This window comes from Tenrec ecaudatus, chromosome 1 (assembly GCF_050624435.1).
Source record: "Tenrec ecaudatus isolate mTenEca1 chromosome 1, mTenEca1.hap1, whole genome shotgun sequence".
Classification (NCBI taxonomy): Eukaryota; Metazoa; Chordata; class Mammalia; order Afrosoricida; family Tenrecidae; genus Tenrec; species Tenrec ecaudatus.
The window spans coordinates 69,215,885-69,237,457 of record NC_134530.1 but is presented as its reverse complement, the minus strand read 5'-3'; the positions used below and the strand labels follow the sequence as shown (position 1 = coordinate 69,237,457).

Genomic DNA, 21,573 nt, shown 5'->3' with positions numbered 1-21,573 from the left:
AGTGGGACCCACTGTGAATGGGTTCACCTCTTGAGGTCTGTGTATCCTAGGTGCTGGTGGACTTCCGGCGGGTGTGTTCAACCTGCTCTCTCTTCTGTTTCTCCTAGGCTCCCAGGCCAGTGCCAGTACTTGGGCTTGCCAGTGGCGGACTACTTCAAGCAGTGGATTAATCTGAAAAAGGTACTGTGTCTGCCACCACCACCACGCCCTGCACCCCCCGCCCCCCACAGATAGACAGGTCCGTGCTACCTCTGCTTCTCCTGTGCTTCGTATCTCCTCCTCCGCGTTTGTTCTTTTTCTCTGTTCCCACTCCTTTTCTTTCTGTTCTCTTAGCATCCCTTCTTCATCCCTAGCTAGTCGCATACTTCACATGTGTATGCAGGGAAGGTGGTGGTTAGTGTGGGAGTGGGGAGCAGGCTGCTGGGTAGCATATGACACTGCCCCACCTGGTGCCACCCAGATGTTGAGAGAAGGTGCCAGGTCAGGGGATGTTTTTTGGATGCTCACTCAGTGCCGAGTCTCTGGATAGAACTAGGGAAGACATGGCAGTAACTAAGCATCCAGGAGAATGTCCTCCTTTGGTGTGGTGTGATCATGAGTGTGGCCTCTGATCCTCCTGGCTGACCCGATGTGGCTTACGGAGTAGAGTTCATTCAGATGGGCTCTGATCCTCCCTAGCCCTGGACCTTGCTCATGTGAAGACAGCCAGTGGACACTAGAGCCCAGAAAAGAAGAGACTGACACAAGTACAATCCTGGGGAGTTGTGAGGCTGTGGCTGCGGGCAGGGGGGTACCCTGTGGAGGGCCCTGGCCGAAAATTAGTCACCCAGAAATCTTGCCTTTCCTTGTAGCTACTGCACGTCTTAGATAAAGCAGTAGAAAGGAGGTATAGAATAAGACTCCTGCTTTGGAAGGCTCTCTGCTCCTGGAAGCCTACTGCGCTAAGGAGACTTCCTCCTACGAACTAGACTGATAGAAGGGCTACAGCCCTAGAGCGCTCTCAGGCACTTCGTCATGGTGATCAGCTTCGGGACTCCCAGGGGCTCAAGAGAAGAGAGGCCAATGTGGATGTGGCTCAAGCTAGGAATCCCGAAGATTTGAACTGGGCATTCCAGGAAGGAAGGATACAGTTCTGAAGAGGAGAGAAGGCTTTCTAGATAGGGGGAGCAGCAAGATTTGGAGGTGGGGTGGGGCTGAGCTAAGAGAGCCGTGAAGGACCAGGGGCAGACAGTGTTTGTCCATTTTGTTCCGGGCAGCCATTCTTCACGGCAGTGCTGGTGCACGCCTTTGCCTGCACCTGGTGTATAGGACCATCCGTCCTCGGCACTCAGACTTGTTTGTGCTTTGACCCTTACGCACCTCTCCCACGCATCTTGCGAGCAGCTGAGGGACAACTACTTATGCTCCCTCTCATCTTTGTTTGAGAGGCTCGTCTTGGCTCTGCCTTCAGGTCCGAAATGCCCCTGAATCATCTTCACCAGGCATTCTCCCTTGCCTCCATAGATTCTGCTCAGATAGCACTTCTTCGCCGAATCCACAGCAGCCAGCAGCCTCCTCAGCACTTTGGCTGTCAGTGCTGTTTGAAACTGAGTCCACATGTGCTTTCCTCCAGACGTGAATTTGGAGCCCAGACACCGAACCTGGTTTCTCCCAGTGACCATAGTGGTTCCACAGGGCGAGGAACCGAATAATGACGGCCTAAATGTCTGATCTTTGAGAACCAGCTCGGTGCAGGCCTCCTCGGGCTGGCTAGGCACGCGGGTGTGGCTAGTTCTGCAGTTCTGGAAGTTGGCGTGCCAGCTGTCAGAGCACATCTGAGCTTGCTGGCTGGCCTTTGTAAATGCCATGTGAAAGCCCGGCCAGGCGAGGCAGGCGCTGACCATGAACGATTTCTCCATGAAGCTCACCAGACTTTTTGGTGTGTGGATAGCTTCCTGCCTCTGGGTTTCTTGGCAGAAAGCCAGGAACACAACTGACCAATGTGATGGCATTGCTCCTCAGGACAGCCTTTGTGCTGCAGGGCCGGCCCACAGCGGGAGTTTGGGGGCTGGCCTTTCTCAAGCCGGGTCAGCTTATTTCTCCATCAGACTGTGCTGGGCTGTAGTCGGAGGGAAGAAGAGGTACAGGGGAATTGCAGATTCTGTTTCCAGTTGTCTTGTGATTATTTATTACCTCTTAGAACAGTGGTTTTCAAGCTTCCTAATGCCAGGACTCTTTAATACAGTTCCTCATGTTGCAGTGACACCCCCCCCCCCCATCCATAAAATTCTTTTCGTTGCTACTTTGTAACTGTAATTTTGCTACTGTTTTGGATCAGGCGGCCCCTGTGAAAGGGTCGTTCAACCCCCAAAGGGGTCGCAACCCACAGGTTGAGAACCACTGTCTTAGAAGGTAAACTAGGAAGGTCTGAGAACAAGGAGTCTAACCGTCCTCCTTACCCTGCAGGCATCTGATGCTTGAGCTGTGCTTGAGCTCTCAGACCATCCTATGGTAGGTCCGGTAGCTTCACTCTGGATGGGGGTTGGTCTGTGGCTGCAGCCATTCTGAACAGTGAGGCTGCCGTGCCCTGGAGGCCCGGGACCAGGGAGATCTTTCAGACCCTTTATGCTGATTCACTCAGTGCTCTCTAGTTTCCTGCTTCTTTTAAAAAGTAATGATGAAAGCAAAGCCAGAAAGGTCATTGCCAAGGTTTTGAGGTCATTATTAAGTCTTACTCCATACCTTGTTTCCTGTAGTGGGACCCGGGTTCTGGCTGGCTGTCCTCCCTGCCTCTTCTTCGTCCCCCTCAGCGCTCCTGGCATAGCTCTACTCCTTGGGTAAGAGGTGGAGGATGGATCCTGGTCAGCTGGGCTGCCTCAGATCTGCAGAAGGGGCGAGCCAGGGCACTGCACTCTGCATGCCCAGCTTCTGGTACAGGCATTGCACTCGGCTCGGTCACCGGGTTTTTGTTGTGGGTTTTTTTAAATCATTTTATTGGGGGCTTATACAACTCTCATCACAATCCATCCATCCATCCATCCATGGTGTCAAGCATATTTGTACATTTGTTGCCATCCTCATTCTCAAAACATTTGCTTTCTACTTGAGCCCTTGGTATCAGCTCCTCATTTATTCCCCTGCCTCCTGGACCCTCCCTCCCTCCCTCACGAACCCTCGATAATTTATAAATTATTATTCTTTTTCATGTCTTACGCTGTCCGTTGTCTCCCTGCACCCATTTTTAACACACTGCACAGATACTGGTGTTTGTCTGGTGCTTTTTATAAACGGAAGGTTTGTGGTGCCATTGTCTCACTACCATGTGCTCACTCTGCGTCTCGGCCACATTTTGGCAGTTCTCTGGCGATCGCAAACATTTTCATCACACTTTTGCATACTTAGGAGGCTGCATGCAGTATAAACATGACTTTGGTAAGCACCGGGAAGCAGGACATCTGTGTGGTTCGCTGCACTGTGAAACTCCCTGGTTGCAGAGGTCTAGAACTCAGACTTACGCCCTCTCTGAGGTCTTCCTGTGCAGTGTGGACCCCGCCATGTTGTCTTTCCCCTGCCCGCCCCTGTCTGGAAATGATGGTGGGGCTGCACGGGGGGAATAGCAGTTTTGCAATGGTCAGATTTCCACTTCTCTCACCTCCACTTTCTTTCCCTGGAGCAGGATGAGCAAGCCAGTGTTTGTTGACATTTGGAATGCCATTGAGTGATCTTATACTTTTATTGAGCTGTCAGCTCAGAGTGGGCTAGGGCCCATGCTTCCAGCACCCTCCAGCAAGCCACAACCGTCTGAGGGTTGGCAGGCAGGGAGGAAGAGTTATCAGACAAAAGCACATATACATGCATGCACACGTGTATATGGATACACATGCATAAGTAAACACATGTACTCATGAATGAATGCATCCAAGTAAGCATAACCAAACTATATACCCATGTATACATATTCAGATAAATAGCTTCAGAGATATACAATATGAAAATGTTTATATACACGCATAAAGAGGAAAGACACATGCACATATGTGAACACCCATATTTTCGCCAATCAACAAATACTCTTTAAGTGCCCTTTGTGTGCCAGGTGATGTAAGTAAGCCCTGAGATATAACAGAAAAGGATATGTGATACATTGTTTCAGTTGTGGTGAGTAAAACAAAAAAGTAAAGTTAATGTGATCATTTAATTAAAGTACCTGACTTTATGGGGTGGGGTCACACAGTGGTTCCCTGAGAAAGGCTATCTGAGCTGAGACTTGAAGGTTAAGTAGGAACTGACCAGGCAGAGGGAATGTGTGTATGTGGATGAGGGCGGAGCATGAGAGAGCAGAAATTGGACAGTTTCATGAAACCTAGAATGTAGGCTCCAGGAGGACAAAGAACGCTTGCCTCTTTTGTTCATTGTCGGTCCCCACTGAGCCTTAGGACAGGTCCTGGCACCGAGTAGACGTGTGGTCATTGTGAAAGCAACGACTGAAGCACAGTGAGGACGGGAAGAGGACAGCAGCCTGAGACTGGGTGGGTTAGTTGGGGCTTGCAGGCTGCACCTCAGATCTCAAACTGTGCTCGGGGTTAGGGGAAGCTATGGAATGGTATTAAATAGAGAAGAGTCTTGACCTGTTTTAGGTTACGAACACACTTTATAACGAAAGGGATAGAGGCCAGTGGACATATATTGATATGTTATGCATTAAGATACAGACAGACTTTAGACCTCTACTCAAGGCCTCCCTTAACACAGAACACTTGGTTCTAATAAGCTGGCACTCTGTGATGCTCACCTTCCTTTCCTGGCTTGATGGTTGAAGACAAATGTGTACGTAAGCAGATGTGGTGAAGAGAGCGGATGGTGCTTGGCTATCAGAAGATACAGCGTCTGAGGTATTAAATGCTTGAGGTTAAACAAGCAGCCATCCAGCAGGAAAGCAAATAAGCCCACTTGGAAGAAACACACCAGCCTGTATGATCATGAGGTGTCAATAGATCAGGTATCAAAAGATCAAAAACAAACAACTACCGGATATACTCGTGTTTAAGCCAAGTTTTTCGGCACATTTTTATGCTGTTGTGGTAAAATTAGGTGCCTCAGCTGATACTCGGGTCAGCTTATACTCGAGTACATACAGTATATTGATACAAACGAGGGGATTTGGAGTGGAGACCCAAAGTCCATCTGTAGACAATTGGATGTTCCCTCACAGAAGGGCTATAAGGAAGGGATGATTCAACAAGGTGCAGTACAGCACGGACAAAACACACACATTGTTCCTCTAGTTCTTGAATGCTTCCCGACCCCACACCATGACCCAGTTCTACCTTACAAGTCTGGCTGAACTGGAGAGCACACATGGATACAGATAAGATCTCTTCACACATGGAATTCAGAACAGATAAACCCCTTAGGAACAGTAGTGGGAGTAATGATATCATGTGGGGAGGGGGTGGCCATAGAGGGGAGAGGGGGAGAAAGGGGGAACCCATCACATGGTTGGATATATAGCCCCCACCCCCCAAAGAGGACGAATAACAGAAATGTGGGTGAAGGGAGACAACGGACAGTGTAAGATACGAATTAACTATAAATTGATCGTGGATTCACAAGGGTGGGGGAGGGGGAAAGAGGAGCTTATACCAAGGGCTCAAGTAGAATATATTTTGGAAATGATGATGGCAACATATGTACAAATATGCTTGATCCAATTGATGTATGGAATGTTACAAGAGCTATTAAGAGCACCCAATAAAATGATTAAATAATAATACAGATTTTTTAAATCATGATCTGGAAACAGAAATAAAGATGCTTCAATAGAAGGGAAAAAGGTTTCTCTAGCTACAGTACAGAGAAAGTAAAGAATAGATACAGAAGACCAGTTACTAGTTTTCCTTAAAAGGGTCACATTTGGCATTTTGGAACTGGTGATTATGTAGGTGACATTGCTGGGCATGTAGCATCTCTACGTGTATTCACTCAATGCCAATAGTGCCTCTTTTCAATTCACTGTGACAACCATAAATGCCCCAATGGTTTTTCAATGCGTTGAACATGGATAATAATGGAAGGCGTGCCACCCCTAATTTAGAACCACAGAATTAAATCATTGATCTAATCCTTGTGAAATATGATGGTGACTGTCTTGGGCTCGGTTATTCCAGTGAAGTTTATATATGACGCATAGAAAGAGGCTTATATCAGGAAATTGATTCATACAGTGTAGAAGCCAGCAAGTTCCAAGTCTAGGTAGGTTTCAAGTCTGTGGGTCAGAGTTTAGACTGCAGTGACAGGAAGGTGACAGTCTTGCGGCTGCAAAGGCATACAAAGTCAAGGTCGGCTGGTAAGATGACAGGCTGCTGACAACACTCAGGATCAGCAGGCAGTATCACAGGCTGTTGGTTGACGTCCAACGAATTGATGTTGATGAGTCAGACCCAGCAAAACAAGCAAGGCTTTCCACGGTGTCTACTTATATTGGAAGCAGGTCACACCCTTGAGATTTCATCATGAGGGGATTAGTAGATTTTCACTGCCAACCTACTGAGAATCCTGCCCCGGCCAAATTGACACAAACCCTTAGCTATCACAGTTACGTAGTACTGGACTGTAGAGAAAGGGGTTATTTCTAGAGCTGTTAAGTGGTCCAGTTCATTCTGCTCTCTGTGACAGATGTTTCTAAAACTCACCACCTTATAGAATATCATGCAATAAAAGTGAAGTTGGGAGAAAAACACCCCCAAACTCTTTTTCAGTAACACATTAAGAAAGATGAGAATTTAATTAACATGTCCAGTGCCATCAGCTTTATTCTGCCTCCCAGCTACTCTGTCTGCAACAGACAGCACATTGCCATCCTCGCTACGGCCCTTCAGCGATGCGGCCACTCCTTCAGTCCATCCTGTTGAAAGTCCTCCTCGTCGATGCCTGGCTACTTTACCAAGCATGTGGGCTTCTCCAGGGACCAGTCTCTCTTGATAACATGTTCAAAGTGCATGAGATCAACTCTCGCTGTCCTTTTTTCTGGCTGTACTTGGCTTACAAGATAAATGTATTTGTTTTATTTGTTCTTTTGCCAGTCCATGGAACTGTAAATATTCTTCACTAATGCCTTACTTCACATGCAGTGATTCTTTGATCTTCCTTATTCAATGTCCAATTTTCACATGCATACCAGGCAATGGCGAATACTATGGTTTGGGTCAGGCGCACCTTATTCCTCAAAGTACTCTAAAGAGGTCGCCTGCAGCAGATTGACTCAAGCCGATGAGTTTGATCTCTTGACTGCTGCTTCCACCAGCATCCATCCAAGAAGAAACCATGACAATGTCAGTCTTGTCTCCATTTATCATGATGTTATCTACTGGTTCAGTTGTGAGGATTTGGGTTTTCTTTACATGAGTTGTCATCCACACTGATGGCTGCAAGTCTTGCTTTTCATCAGCAAGTGCTTCCAGTTGTCCTCACTTTGAAAAAGTAAGGTTGTGTCATTCTGCAGACTGCGGGTTGTTAATAAGCCTTCCTCCAATCCTGATGTTATATTCTCCTTCATGTGACCCAAATTGTCTGCCTATTTGCTCAGAGGATACAGATTAAATAAGTATAACCAGAGGAGACAACCCTGACGCACGCCGTTCCTGAGTTTAAGCAATTGAGTCCGCCCTGTGATGTTCACATACCTGCTTTCCTTGACCCATGGACAGATTCCACACGAGCTCAGCGTAGTGTCCCGGGATTCCATCTTCTCAGGCTTAGCCAGAGTTTGTTATGGGCCACACAGTCAAATGCCTTAGCAGTTCTTTGTCTAGATACTGCTGCAGTTGTTGATTTTCTGCGGATTTTAATTGTGCTATTAGTGGTACTGTTCTGTAATTCGAGTGTTCTGTTGGTCACCATTTTTGGAATGGGTGCAAATACGGGTCTCTTCAGTCAATTGGCCAAGTAACTGTCTTCCAAGTTTCTTGGCATAGACAAGTGTTTTCAGCGCTTTATCAGCTTATCGAAGCGTTTCATTTGGTATCCCATCAAGTCCTGGAGCCTTGTTTTTGGCTGATACTTTCAGGGCAACTTGGACTTCTTTCAGTGCCATTGGTTCTTGCTCATACACTACCTCTTAAGATGGCTTAATATCAACTAGTTCTTTTGTTTTTGTTTTTAAAACATTTTATTAGGGGCTCATACAACTCTTATCACAATCCATGCATATACATACATCAATTGTATAAAGCACATCTGTACATTCTTTGCCCTAATCATTTTCTTTTTTTTTTCCTCTTTTCTTTTTTTTACATTTTATTAGGGGCTCATACAACTCTTATCACAATCCATACATAAATTACACATCTTTTGTTTTTTACAGTGACTTTGTATATTCTTTCCATCTTTGTCTGTCCTCTTGATTGTTTTATTCCCAACACAGTAAACGATAAAATGGTCTGATTCAAAGTGGTCAGTCCCAGTCTATTTTACCCCACAGACTCTTTGAATAGTGTAGCTTGTCTTTTGTCTTGAATTCTTTCAGTTTAAGATATGTTGAGCATATTCTTCATTTTGGGTTTTCTAATTCTAGGTCTTTCCATATTTCACTGTAATATTTTACTTTGTCTTCTTGAGCTGCCCTGTGAAATTTTCTGTTTAGCTCCCATTTGGCTTTGCTACTTTACTTAGAGAGCAAGGTTCAGAGTCTCTTCTTTGCTGTCTTTTTAAATTTTTTTGGAAAAGTCTTTTTTTTTTAACATTTTATTAGGGGCTCATACAACTCTCATCACAATCCATACATTTACATACATCAATTGTATAAAGCACATCTGTGTATTCTTTGCCCTAATCCTCTTCAAAGCATTTGCTCTCCACTTAAGCCCTTTACATCAGGTCCTCTTTTTTTTTTTCTTTCCTGTCTTTTTAATGACCTTTTACTTTCCTTATGAATGATGTTCTTCATGTCCTTCCACAGCTTATCATGTCTTCTGTCATTAGTGTTCAGGGCGTCAAATCTGTTCTTGAGGTGTTCCTGAAATCCAGGTGGGACAGACTCAAGGTATGTGGGCCCTTGTGGACTTCTTCCGCTTCAACCTGAACTTAACATCTGGACCGTTTGGTGGTCTGTTCTGCAGTCAGTTCCAGGCCTTGTTTCAGCTGCTGGTACTGAGCTGCTTCTTCATCTCTTCCCACAGATACACTCAGTTTGACTTCTGTGTTTTCCATCTGGAGGAGTCCCTGTGTATAGTGGCCTTTTGTGTTGTGGAAAAAAGGTGTTTGGGGTGAAGATCTTATTGGTCTTGCAAAATTCTGTCATGCGATCTCCAGCTCTGTTTCCATCACCAAGGCCCCATTTTCCAACCAGTATTCCTTCCTCTTTTGTATTACAGTCACCAATAATTGATCATTGCATCCTGATTGCATGTTTGATCAATTTCAGACTGACTTCTTTATTTCTGTATCACGACTTTTCGGGATTAGTGCGTAATTTGAGTAGTGGTTGCGTAATTGGATTTCCTTGAACGGGGATAGCTATCCCTTCGCAGATGGCAGTGTACTTCAAGGTAGACCTTAAATGCCCTGTTTGATGATGAATGCCATGCCGTTCTTCTTGATTGTGCCATTCCCAGCACAATGAACCAGAGGATGTTCTGGTTCAAAATGGTCAGTCCCAGGCCTTTTCATTCAGCTCGCTGATGCCTAGAGCAGGCTCCTCAAACTTTTCAAACAGGGGCCAGTTCACTGTCCCTCAGACCGCTGGATGGCCGGACTATAGTTTAAAAAAAAAAACATAAACAAATTCCTAGGCACACTGCCCATACCTTATTTTGAAGTAAAAAACAAAATGGGGCAAAAACACCCGGCGGACCGGATAAATGTCTTCGGTGGGCTGCATGTGGCCCGCAGGCTGTAGTTTGAGGATGCCTGGCCTAGAATATCAATCTTTATGCATCCCATTTCATTTGTGACAGCTTCCAGTTTTTCTAGAGTCGTATTTTGTACATTTCAAGTTCTGATTCTTAATTGTTGTCTGCAGTTGTTTCTTCTTTTGAGTTGTGCCCCACCGACAAATGAAGGGAGCGAAAGCTTCAGTCCCACCGGCTTTTTATTTATGGTCGACTCTCCTTTGAGAAGGCAGCTCTGCCTCAGTCATATTTTGAGATCCTTCCAATGTGAAGGGCTCATCTTCTGGCACCGTCTCTAACAGTGCTGTGCTTCTTGTCATGAGGTTTTCAGTATCTGATAGTGTTTTGATTCTGTTCATGAAGTGGCTGATTCCTCCGTCGTGGACAACCTATTCCTTCTTCCTAGTCTATTCTTAGTCTGGAAGCTCTGCTGACACCTGTTCACACTGGGTGACCCTGCTGGCGTTTGAAACACAGTGACACAGCTTCCAGCCTCACAGCAACATGCAAGCTGCTGCAGTCTGACAAACTGACAAAAAAAAAGGGTATATAAAAATGTTAGCACAGTGCAAAAAGGGTATTGAGGTGACATCTGACATCCTCCGATTCCACACCTGCCCATGACTGAATTCTATGAAGTGGGGCCCAGACATGCCTCCGTCCTCCAACCTCCTTAATAATTCTGACACCAACCGGCCCTTCCGCAGCACTCTGTTTCAGTGGCCGCACAGAACCTTAGACAATGCTAATGAGCCCAGCATGGAGCCCGCCAGGGATCCTTATCAGGGAAATTAATTGAGTCCACTTCTGGGTGCCGTGTTTTGGATCTGGATTGTTGCAGGTGCCGTGTTTTGATCCACACTGCCTCTTCTCACCAGGGACTCTCAGCATGCCTCTCTGTGGTCCTCTCAACCACCCAGTCCTTTGGCCCCTGCCCATTATAAAGTCCCTTTAGGACTGCCAGCCTCCTGCTTCAAGGCACTCGGTTTTGCTTGCTCTGTGGGCCGGGAGGCCCTTTGTCTCAGGCCCTGGCTGCTGGCTAGGCTGCCACTGCGCCTCTGCCACTCCTCTCTGCTTTCCTGGTGTCATAGCCCTGTCTCTTAGATTGAAGCGGTTCTGTGCAGGTGTTTTGGGGTCCGAAGAAAACACACTGCTCTTCTTGTTCTTCTTGATTTTAGTGAGATTCTCCCCACCCCACCCCCAATTCCTGCTTCTGAGATGACACATTTTATACCCAACAGCGTAGCAAAGTTGACTGTTCCCCACACATTTTATTTGTGTGGTCCCACTTAATCATTTGGTAGAAGTTACAAAGACTATGACTAAGTAAGCCATTCACTGTACCAAACATAGTTTTATACAGTTAATGGTTAAAAAAAGACATTAATCTGTAGTAAATATGACACTTTACCTCAAAGAAAGTCTGAAGTTTTGCTTCTGCAAGTGGGCATCACAAAGGTTATAGCAATTATGAAGCATGGAAGGAGAGCTAGCTAAAATCAGAAGGCTATTCATAACACATGTGGATGACTGAAGCTTTCTGAATTCAGAAAATTATCAGATGTTGGTAGGTGTGGCTTATAAACACACATGATTTTCCAGGTAGCTCAGTGGTAGGTGCTCCAACTGTGTTGCATTTCATATATTCCTACATAATTCTGTGCAGCTGGTTGCAATTTTCCATGTTTCTGTAGTGTGTGAAATTGCACATAAAGAAACACAAATTTTACATTATGTTAAATTGTTTCCTAATAAGAGCAACTAACTGCCATAGTGTTTTCCCAAAGTGAGCCGTACTGCCCCCTAAGGGGTGTGGAATGACAGCTGCCCTCTAGGGGGGCATGGAATGACCCCGAGGGGCTGCAAAAGCATATACCTGTACTTTATCCCGAATTATGGGCTGTATAGTACAAGCTTGTAATTGCCACAGGGACGCTGAGTAATTGTCTTTCTGAAGAGGCGTCAGAGGGAACCCCTATGTGTTAGAGGAAAGTCTCACTTTCAAAATGAGTTACACCACAATGACTGCGTAAGGGACAGGAAGTGGTGATCTGGTTGTGTGGGTTATGGAAGAAGGTGGGGAGACCATGATGACCCTGGGTGAATTACAATGACTTTACTGAGACAATGGAAGCTCGAGTCCTAGGATCAGAAGAGAAGAAGATGAATTCGGTGTAGGACACGTGTTTAAATACTTTGAGATCTTCTGGTAAAGCTCGTGAATATGTGGGTTTGGGGCTCAACTGGTCTGGTTAAGAGATACATATTTGAGCCATGATTGGCGTATGAATGAAAGCTGCTGAGGTAAGATGATGACGGGGAGTGTTCAGAGGGCCGAGGACAGAACACTGAGCAGCAGCAACCTTGGATAGCTCGAGGAGGGATCTTCAGAGACAGAGGAGGGCTGGTCATGATGGCATCAGTAGTCGTTGCTGTTTATTGACTACATTTTTTGTGTTAGATTTACACTGTGCTGCTGACAGTAGCCACAAGGGAGTGATCACTTGAAATGGAAGAACTAAACTTTAATTTAACTGAACCTTAAAATGGAATCTTCAAAAAAACCCAAAACAGAATCTTGATTCAGTTACTGGCAAATTATGGAGCAACCTGCTTTTTTTCCTCTTTTTTAATCATTTTATTAGGGCCTCATACAACTCTCATCACAATCCATACATCAATTGTGTAAAGCACATTTGTACATTCATTGCTCTCATCATTCTCAAAACATTTGCTCTCCAGTTAAGCCCCTGGCATCAGCTTCTCATTTTTTCCCCTCCTTCCCCGCTACCTCATGAACCCTTGATAATTTATAAATTATTATTTTGTCATATCTTGCCCTGTCCAACGTCTCCCTTCACCCACTTTTCTGTTGTCCGTCCCCCAGGGAGGAGGTCACATGTAGATCCTTGTAATCAGTTCCCCATTTCCAACCCACTGTCCCTCTACCCTCCCAATATCGCCACTCAGACCACTGGTCCTGAAGGGATCATCCGCCCTGGATTCCCTGTGTTTCTGGTTTCTATCTGTACCAGTGTACATCCTCTGGTCTAGCCAGACTTGCAAGGTAGAATTGGGATCATGATAGTGGACGGGGAAGGAAGCATTTAAGAAGTAGAGGAAAGTTGTATTTTTCATTTTTGCTACATCGCACCCTGACTGGCTCGTCTCCTCCCCAATACTCTTTTGTAAGGGGATGTCCAGTGGCCTACAAATGCAACCTGCTTTTTCAACTGTAAATTATATGAAAGCTAAATACAAATCAAGCACAGTGAGCCTTCAAAAAGCTTGTGGGAACGTGGTATTGGAAGATAATGAAATTTTTCCTGGAATTTTTTGTCTCTTGATATTTCTGATAAAAATTTAGCACCCAAATTAAGATACGCTCACTACAATTGTAAATTAAATCATCAGATTTTGAAGACTTAGTATGAAAAATGCAAAATATCTCCATAGTTTAAATATTGATTCCAGATTGAAATAGTATTTGGCAATTTGAGGTTTAATAAAATAATAATACTCCTTTTACTCTATAATGTGACCACTCACACGTACGGCCATCAAGTCACTACCAACTCACAGTGACCCTATAGGGCAGGGTCCCACAGACCTGTGGTTTGGAGATGATAGCTCTGGAGAATTGTGTGGACATTGCTGTGCTGGGCACTGGGGTATTACCTAATTCTCCAGCCACCGCACGGAGTGGTTGCCATCAGCCTTCTCAACTCAAGGTTCAGAAAACAGGCATAGCAGTGGCAAAACTTGCTCCCTGTCTAATAATCACTAATAATCAGTGGCAACACGAAGTTAAATTGTGGTTTACCTGACTCTTGGATTGCGTAGGAGAGTGAACGAGCAATAGACGAGCAGGTGCACACGGGAGCATGTGGCGGCGTCTCCAAATCAGGTGTTTTCAGAGGGAGAGGAGTGGTCTGTCTCAGAGAGCCAACGGATGGAAAATATAAAACACGCATAAAATGCAAACGACTTAGTAACAAAGATGTCAGCGAGCACTTTCGAGTGGGTGATAGGGACATGTGCCACATTGCAGTGTATTTCAGTAAATGGGAAATGAGGAGATGTCAGCTCCTTCAGAAGAGAAGAGAGGAAGGGCAAGCGCTGCGATGGGGCCAGATGTGAGATTGACCCCCCCCCCCCAAATTCTAAGTGTGTGTTTGTATGGGTTCTCCGAGAAGAAAATGTCAGTGCTATAAGGAGTGAGGGAATGATCAGTCGAAGTCTTTGAGAATGAGGGAGCAGCTCAGTCTTAAAATTGATGCTAGGAGAATGTGTGCTCTTTCATTTGACAAGAGGGTACACGGGCACGGATGCGGCAAACGGGTGTAGTTGATGGTAGGTTGACGTAGCTCTCTTCTGTTGGCTTGACTGTTTTCCGTGACGTAGGTGAGCCGTTTGCTGAGAGCCAGTGCTTGAGAGCTGGGAAGCTTGGGGCAAGGAGGAAAGATTACTGTGGTTCTCATGAAGAAGAGGCTGGTGAGAAGCGCAGTAGGATTTCTGGGCCGTGTGGAGGCTCCAGGTGAAGTTGGCGGCATTAATTCATATTGGCATCACTGTACACTTGTATGGCTTTTGTTGAGCAGCGCTCAGCTGAGCTGGAGGTGTAGAGAGGCAGCCATCGAGATTAACCCGGGGTAGAGATTTTCCCAAGGAGGTGTGCTAAAGGAACAGGGACTTGAAGATATTGTCAAGACAGTTGACAAGATGGGCATGGATCTATGCTGGATTATTAAGGGAAGATAAGCTAGCGGGAGGCCTGATAAGTATAGGGAAAGTGGTCTCCGTGACTTGAAAACCAGACTCTGCCATCAAGTTGATGCCGACTCATGGTGACCCTAGAAGGCCTGGTGGCATAGCGGTTGTGTGCTGGCTGCTAACTGCAAGGTCAGTAGTTCAAGACCACCAGCCACTCCAAGGGAGGAAGACCTGGGGCTTTCTACTCCTGTAAAGAATTACAGTCTCGCAAACTCACGGTTCCACCTTGTCCCTGCCCTGTTGGGACCTATGAAGTCCCGGTCAGGAACAGGTATACTGAGTGCCGTTGAACATGCCGGATGCAAGGAGCAGGTTATGGTTGGAAAGGAAGCAGGCTGGTTCACTGATTGCACATTGAAGGCGGTTGGAAAGGGTGGCAGGTTCCGAGGGGTGGCCATGAGAATGAGCGTGGTAGAGAAGAATGTCACTAAAAATAAGGGGACAGGAAATAGAAATGTTGGAGGAAGCATCCATGAGGATGTCAGTATGGTTATAGGAATATGCACGCATAATGCAAATATACCCACTGCATACACGTGGACACGTGTAAATATATACCTACACATAATACAGTTCATGTACATTCAGACTACGTAAACCATGCAAGTTTGTACACACCCAGAAACGGTCAAGACTTCCTCCGCTGCCTGGGCCTGTTTGGCTGGGCTTCTGGGGCAACAGGCAGACAGCCTTAAGAGGATCTGTACCTCAGTTATACCAGGATGTGAAGAGTGGACGCTGCTCTACCGGCCCTCTCTCATCTGTGCTGCACGTCCTGCTGTCATGGCTGGTTGCCCTGAAGAAGACAGTGAGAAGACTAGCTCTTACAGAGGGAATAGGGAGGGGACCTTCTTGGGTCCCTCCAAGAAACATTTCTATTCCTCCCACCCCCAGGGGTCAGCAGGAGAAATCGCTGAAGCGGGGGCTGGTGTCTACGATTGAGTACGACTTTTCCTGACCTTGGAGCATTCAGAGTCCCAATCAGTGCAGTAATAAATTAAAGGCTTATGGAGGAATAAATTCTCGGCCTTAATGAAGTTCTTTGCTGGGGGCCATAGGCAGGTCAGCGGGTTGGGATGATGCAGATTGGAGGCTCCGATGAGTGGGCTGAGCCAGCGGAAGGCATCAGGAGCGAGTGGATCTGAAGCTCTGCCAGCCAGACCTTCTTGGCGGGGAGTGGTGGGGAGAAAACTGCTCAAGGGATGGGCAGCTGCAGGAGGCAGGGGCTCTCTATAGAATGGTGGCTGCCGGGTGCCAGCTGTAGAGCCCTTCTCAAAAACAAAAGCCAAGAGATGTGTGAAGATGAAGGAATCGTGCAAGGTGTTTCTGTTTTTGTTGGGAGAGGACAAAGAATGTGCTTGCACAGCGAGCAGATGCTTTGGGGCCATTCAGTGGTCAGACTGAGATTGAGGCTGTGGTCCAGGTTTTGGCATCAGCCTGCCTGTGCAAAGCAATTGTCCATGAGGAAGTAGGCGATTGCAGGCTGCTGTCGTGGTGAGAGCTCGATAGGAAGGTCAGTAGTCCAGGACCCTTAGCTGTGTTCGCGAAGAAAGACGTGAGGGCAAGCTGGGGGGCGGACAAGGGAAGGGGAGTGGGAGAGCACTGCAGAGTACTCACTACAAGGCCAGATTTGATGCTACAGCCCTGGTGGGGGAAGGCTCCTTAGGGGCTGGACCCTCCTGGGTGTGGTGCTGAAACTAGCGCCCAGGGCCTCCAGACTCCAGAGCCTGGGTTCTTTCTCCTCCCACCCGACCCCCCTGGGGCAGGGGAGGGGACAGAACCACCTTTGGAGTCAGGAGGAGCTGGAGCTGGAGGAACCATCTCCTTTCCTCTTGCCTCCCTGCCCCCATGGTGCAATGCCTAGCCTGGGCTTTTTCTTTAAATATGTCTTCAGCTGTCTGAACTCTGAAATTTCTTTCAGTCCTTCCCTCGCCTTGTTAACATGTGTTGCCTTTGGGGTAATCAGGGAAAAAATATTATGTCCTTTTACAATTACGGGGTTTTGGAATATTAAAATGTCTCGCTGCATCGGCACTGTTATTTTGATTGGTATTCTAACCTTTGACTAGCCCATAAAGCGCGCCGCTCCTGAAGCCAATATTGCAGGACTGAAATTTAATTCCGAAATGATTCCAGATAATAGGGAGACAGATAATATATGCATGAAGGATATTATGTTTGGACTAACTGCAGCAGGGCCAGGGCTGGGGAGCTGAATAATAGCCCAGAGTGAGTTATAATCTGTGGGATAGAAATGCCATCCTGTAGGTCCCGGAGAGGAACTCTTCAATCCAGGGCACGGGGAAGGGTCTGAAGGCAGTGTGCTGGTTTTGACAGGAAGAACACTGAGGCCTGGAGGGGCTGGAAGGGTGTGTCCCATCCTTCCTCCCAGGCAAGGTGCCTCCAAAAATCCGGGCTGTGAAACCTAACCTCCATGCCCGGGCGTGCCGGAAGAACAGAATGATCCATTTTGGAAGAAGCGCAGCCAGACTACTCCTTGGGGACAAAGATGGTCAGGACTGATCCCCGGAGAAGGACCACATGCTTGGTGAAATGGAGTCAGAGAAAAAGCAAGACCCTCAGTGGGATGGACGGGCACAGTGGCTGCAACAACAGGCTCAGACCAAACGATTGTGAGGATGGTGCAGGGCCGGGCAGTGTTTAGTTCTGTTGTACTGTGAGTCGGAACCTACTCGATGGCCCCTAACAACAACAGGGAAATAAGTAGGCAGACTCCAAGGAGTTCTTAGTAATGTCAGAAAACCATGTAGGCCACACCCCCTCCTAGCACGCGCTAGAACTATATTTGGGGTATACAGTGAGAAAGTACATAATGGAAAAGAGTTGCAGTGAATCTGGTTGGCTTTTAAATGTATTGGGTGCTCACATTTTATTAACTGCAATAGACCCTCAAAGTGAAACCTATTGCCAACGAGTCCCTTCTGACTTACAACCAACCTATAGGAAGAGTAGCACTGTCCCCTGGGCTTCCGAGACTGTAACTTTTTCACAGGAGCAGAACGCCTCGTCTTTCTCCAGCGGGTGGTAGATTCAAACTGCTGGCCTTGTGGTTAGCAGCCCAACGAACAGCCCACTGTGTCACAAGTGTAAGTGTGTCTAAACCTGGAGAACAGTATGGATGTAGGTGGGACTTACTCTTTATTCAGTCTTCAGATGATACTGGACCCTTGGAGCCCCTGGAGATGACCTTGGTGCCAGAGAAATATCTTGGGAGCCACCTAAGTCAGTCTCAACATTTTAATCATATGCTCTAGAGTAAGTCTCTGCACCTCTCTGGACCAATCAGAATTGAGCGTCCGAGTCCGGAAGACTTCACTTAACCTCTTGGGGCCTCTGTGTGTGTACTCTAGTATGAAACAGGTGAAACAGGAAACATAATCATCACCTCCGAGATGTCACAAGGATGCTGTGACACCACTATAGCCCTAGCCCTTCCTTGCCCTGAATTGATGGTTGGAGATGTGGCGACTAAACTGTAGAGAGAAGTGGATAAAGGAAACATGGAGGGTTTTGGTAGGGGAGGGGGGGACCAAAGCCACTGTCATCGAGTGGTGTCCAATTCATAGTGTTTCTGAGGCTGTACTCTTTACAGGGACCCATCGTTCCATCTCTCTCCTACTGAGCACTGGTAGGTTTGAACCGCCAACCTTGTGGTTCACGGTCTAACCCTTACCTGACAGTGCCACCAGGAGCCCGTCTGGTGGGTAGGAACCAAGAAAAAGTGAGTCTTGTGCAGAGTTCATGAGCACTAGGGTAGGCTGGGGTTGGAGTGGGGAGATGAGCCCAATGCTGCCCTTGGACTCACTCACTTCAGCTCTCTCCAAGGGACGGAGCAGGTCATCGCATGCTCCACTACCCACTGGGAGGCAAGGTCACGTTCACCTTGGGTCAGGTCCTGACTCTCGGCTACCTCTCTCCTCGCCTTGCACAAGTTACTTCTCGGGAACCTTGGTTCCCTCGTTTACAAAAAAGAGATCATTAAAAATCACAATAAACTAGTGCTGTTCTGTTTTGTGGCTGCCTGAGTGGCACAAAATACAGATGAATTTATTTAATCCTCAAGCAAGTACTGTGAGTTTAGTCCTATTTTTACCCCTTTTGCAGGTGAGGAAATTGAGGGAGAGAGAAGTTAAGTGCCTTCCACGAGGTCTGACAGCCGGTGACCGAGGGCATAAGGGTTTGGTGACTCCGGAGCCAGGCTCTTCACTGCTTGCTGGCCTCTCGTAGGTACTGCAAAGGAGTGAGTTGCCCTGGGAGATGGGAGAGCAAGTCAAGAAAGGTTTCTTTGAGCAAATCTTGGAAAGGGAGTAGAAAGGGCAGAGAGAGCAGTGTAAGCAAAGTGGCTCGGGAGCTGCCCTCAGGGATTTAAGGCTACCAAGCTGGACCACCTGTGTGAGTGCCGCTTACCAGAGGGGAGGAGAATAGGAGCGATCACCCAGTGCCTGGAGCGAAGCCAGCCTCAGATGCTTTCTAAGACGGCATAGCTCCAGAAAGCTAACGTTTTATGTCCGTGGGAGGCCATGGGTGTTGTTGGCTGTTGGCAGTCAGAAACCACCTAGACAAGAAGACCTGAGTGTCCTTAGGGTAAGATGGGAAACGGGAGTGTGCAGAACCAGGAGAGCGTGCCTGTAACACTCTTAGAATAGTGCGGGTACACTGATGGGGCGGGCAGCGTGGCTCGCCCTCAGCTAGGAAGGTGCCACTGCCAGAAAGGAATCGGCTCTGATCAGTCTGCTTGATTGCAACCGGTTTCTCTCCTCTTCTGTGAGATTCTTGGCAGTTGCTTCAAATCAGCGTAGAGCCGGCAGCCGTTAGTAGCATCCTCTGGAGCAGATCTTAGGGGGTCTACCCCGGGGTTTGGTTGCCTCCCTGGCTGCCATTGGGAGTCTGCGTGTTGCTGCGGGAGGCAACCTCTTAGTCCTGGTCTCATTGCAAGCCTCCTTGCCTCCCTCTAGTGCCCTCGAGGAAGGGGCTTCTGGTCTCCTGGCGCCAGGGGTATGGGGGCGTCTCCTGGACCTGTTGGGAGCCTGGATTCAAACCTAAGCGTTCGGACTATGGAGCCTGCTCGCCAAACTTCTGGGCCAGGTAGTGGGACACAGAGTAGCCCACAGTGCATGCCTCTTGTTAGCGTGTGTGGCCTGGACTTTGCATGGGAGAAGGGACCTCAGGAAGGTAATGAGTGATAAATACGATAGACTGGAGATAGTTTGGCAGAGAGGTGAGGCGTGGTGGTTGGGAGATAGAGTCTTCCATGCTCAGCGTTAGGTCTGAGAGGTTTAAGGGAACACTGAATTACTCTGCCTTCTCTGGATTTCTCCTTCTTGTGTTGCTATGCTGCCATTTTAGACCCTAGAAGTTTGGAGGCATTGCAGAAAAAGAAAGGACAGGTAGAAGACGCAGACCTCTCAGAAAGACAGGTTTAACCGTGCCTATTGGTGTCATTAGGAGCTTGCGAGATCAGCACTTTGAAACTACCAGCCACTGCACGGAGGGACAAGGCTTTCTGCTCCCTTAAAGGGTTACAGTTTCAGAAACCCGCAGGGGCAGTTCTGCCCTGCCCTCTGGGCTCGTTGGGAGACGGCATCCACTCGATGCCGGTGAGTTTGGTTTAGAGAGATTGTTTTCACCCGGGAGCCCTGGTGCACTGTGGGATAAAGGTTGGGCTGCTAACTGTGAAGTTGGCGGTTCAAATTCACCAGCTATTCCCCAGGGGAAAAGATGAGGCTGGCTGCTCCTGTGAAGATTTAGTCTCGGAGACCCCATTTAGGGCCATGTGAGTGAGAATCAACTTGATGGGCGATGGTTTGGGGTTTGGTTACTGGTATCACTGTACCAAAAACAGTTGACAGATGTCAACCATTTCAGGAGGTAGCCTGTGATCAGGAAACTGCGGTGTTGAAGGAAGAAGTTCCCATGCACTGCGGGCATTGGTGGAAAACAAGGCTCCAGGAATTGGCCAAATACTCAAATTTTTTTTTAGACATTTCAGCAAATGAACACAGTGCTAGAAGCGTTCACTCATCTATGCCAAAAATTTTGGAAGATCTAGGCAACTACGAGAATTCCACATTTGTGCCCCTCCAAAAAGATCTAACAGGATGTGGTTATTATCAAACAATATCAAGGTAATTGTGCTCAAGATAATTCAAAAATAAAGATTCACACCAGTAGGGAACTGCCAAAAATTCAAAGTGTATTCTGAAGAGGACATAAAATAAGGGCTATCATTGCTGATGGCAGGTGAATCTTGACTGAAAGTTGAAAAAAACAGGAAGCTGTTTGCCTTTGTTTTAGTGACTATGCAAAGGCACTCAACTATGCGGGTCGTATTTCGATTAAAAAAATGCATAGAATGGGAACTATAGGACACCTAACCGCTCATCTTGAACCTGCACACAGACCGAGAGGCAGTCCCGTGGACAGTTACTGAATAGTGTGAAGTCAGGAGAGGTGGGCACCAGGGTAGTGTCCTTTCACCACACTCCCTCTGTCTGTTTGCTGAGTAAATAGTTCTAGAAGCTGGACTGGTAGCATGGGAACTGGAGGAAGGCACATTGACAGCCTCTGATAGGCAGATAAGATCACCCTGCTTGCTGGGAGCAGAGAAGACCAAAGAGGACGGCCTTCGGTGGGCACTACACTGCACTTAGAGGAAACAAAAACCCTTGCGATTGCGCCAGGAAGCAACATTGTGGCAGACCGAGGAAAGATTGAAGTTGTCAACCATTTCATTTCACTTCGATCCACAATCAACCCCCACGGAAGCAACCATCAAGAAATCAAGCAATATACTTCATGGAGCAAATCTGCTGCAAAGAACCTCTTTAAAGATTAAAGAAGCAAAACTGTCACTTTGAGGATGGGACTCTAGTTGTGCCTGATCCAAACCGTGTTATTTTCGCTCACCTCATAC

At 47.1% G+C, this 21,573-nt stretch overlaps 1 protein-coding gene across 5 annotated transcripts in view; it reads left to right on the top strand.

Annotated features, from left to right (window-relative positions):
* Positions 1-21,573, top strand: part of ERI3 (ERI1 exoribonuclease family member 3) — a 143,010-nt gene that overhangs the window by 66,668 nt on the left and 54,769 nt on the right. For all 5 annotated transcript variants that reach the window (XM_075555284.1, XM_075555300.1, XM_075555292.1 and 2 more), the window contains one exon: positions 108-180. In XM_075555284.1, the coding sequence (XP_075411399.1) occupies positions 108-180 (73 nt within the window). The remainder of the gene's footprint in view (positions 1-107; positions 181-21,573) is intronic.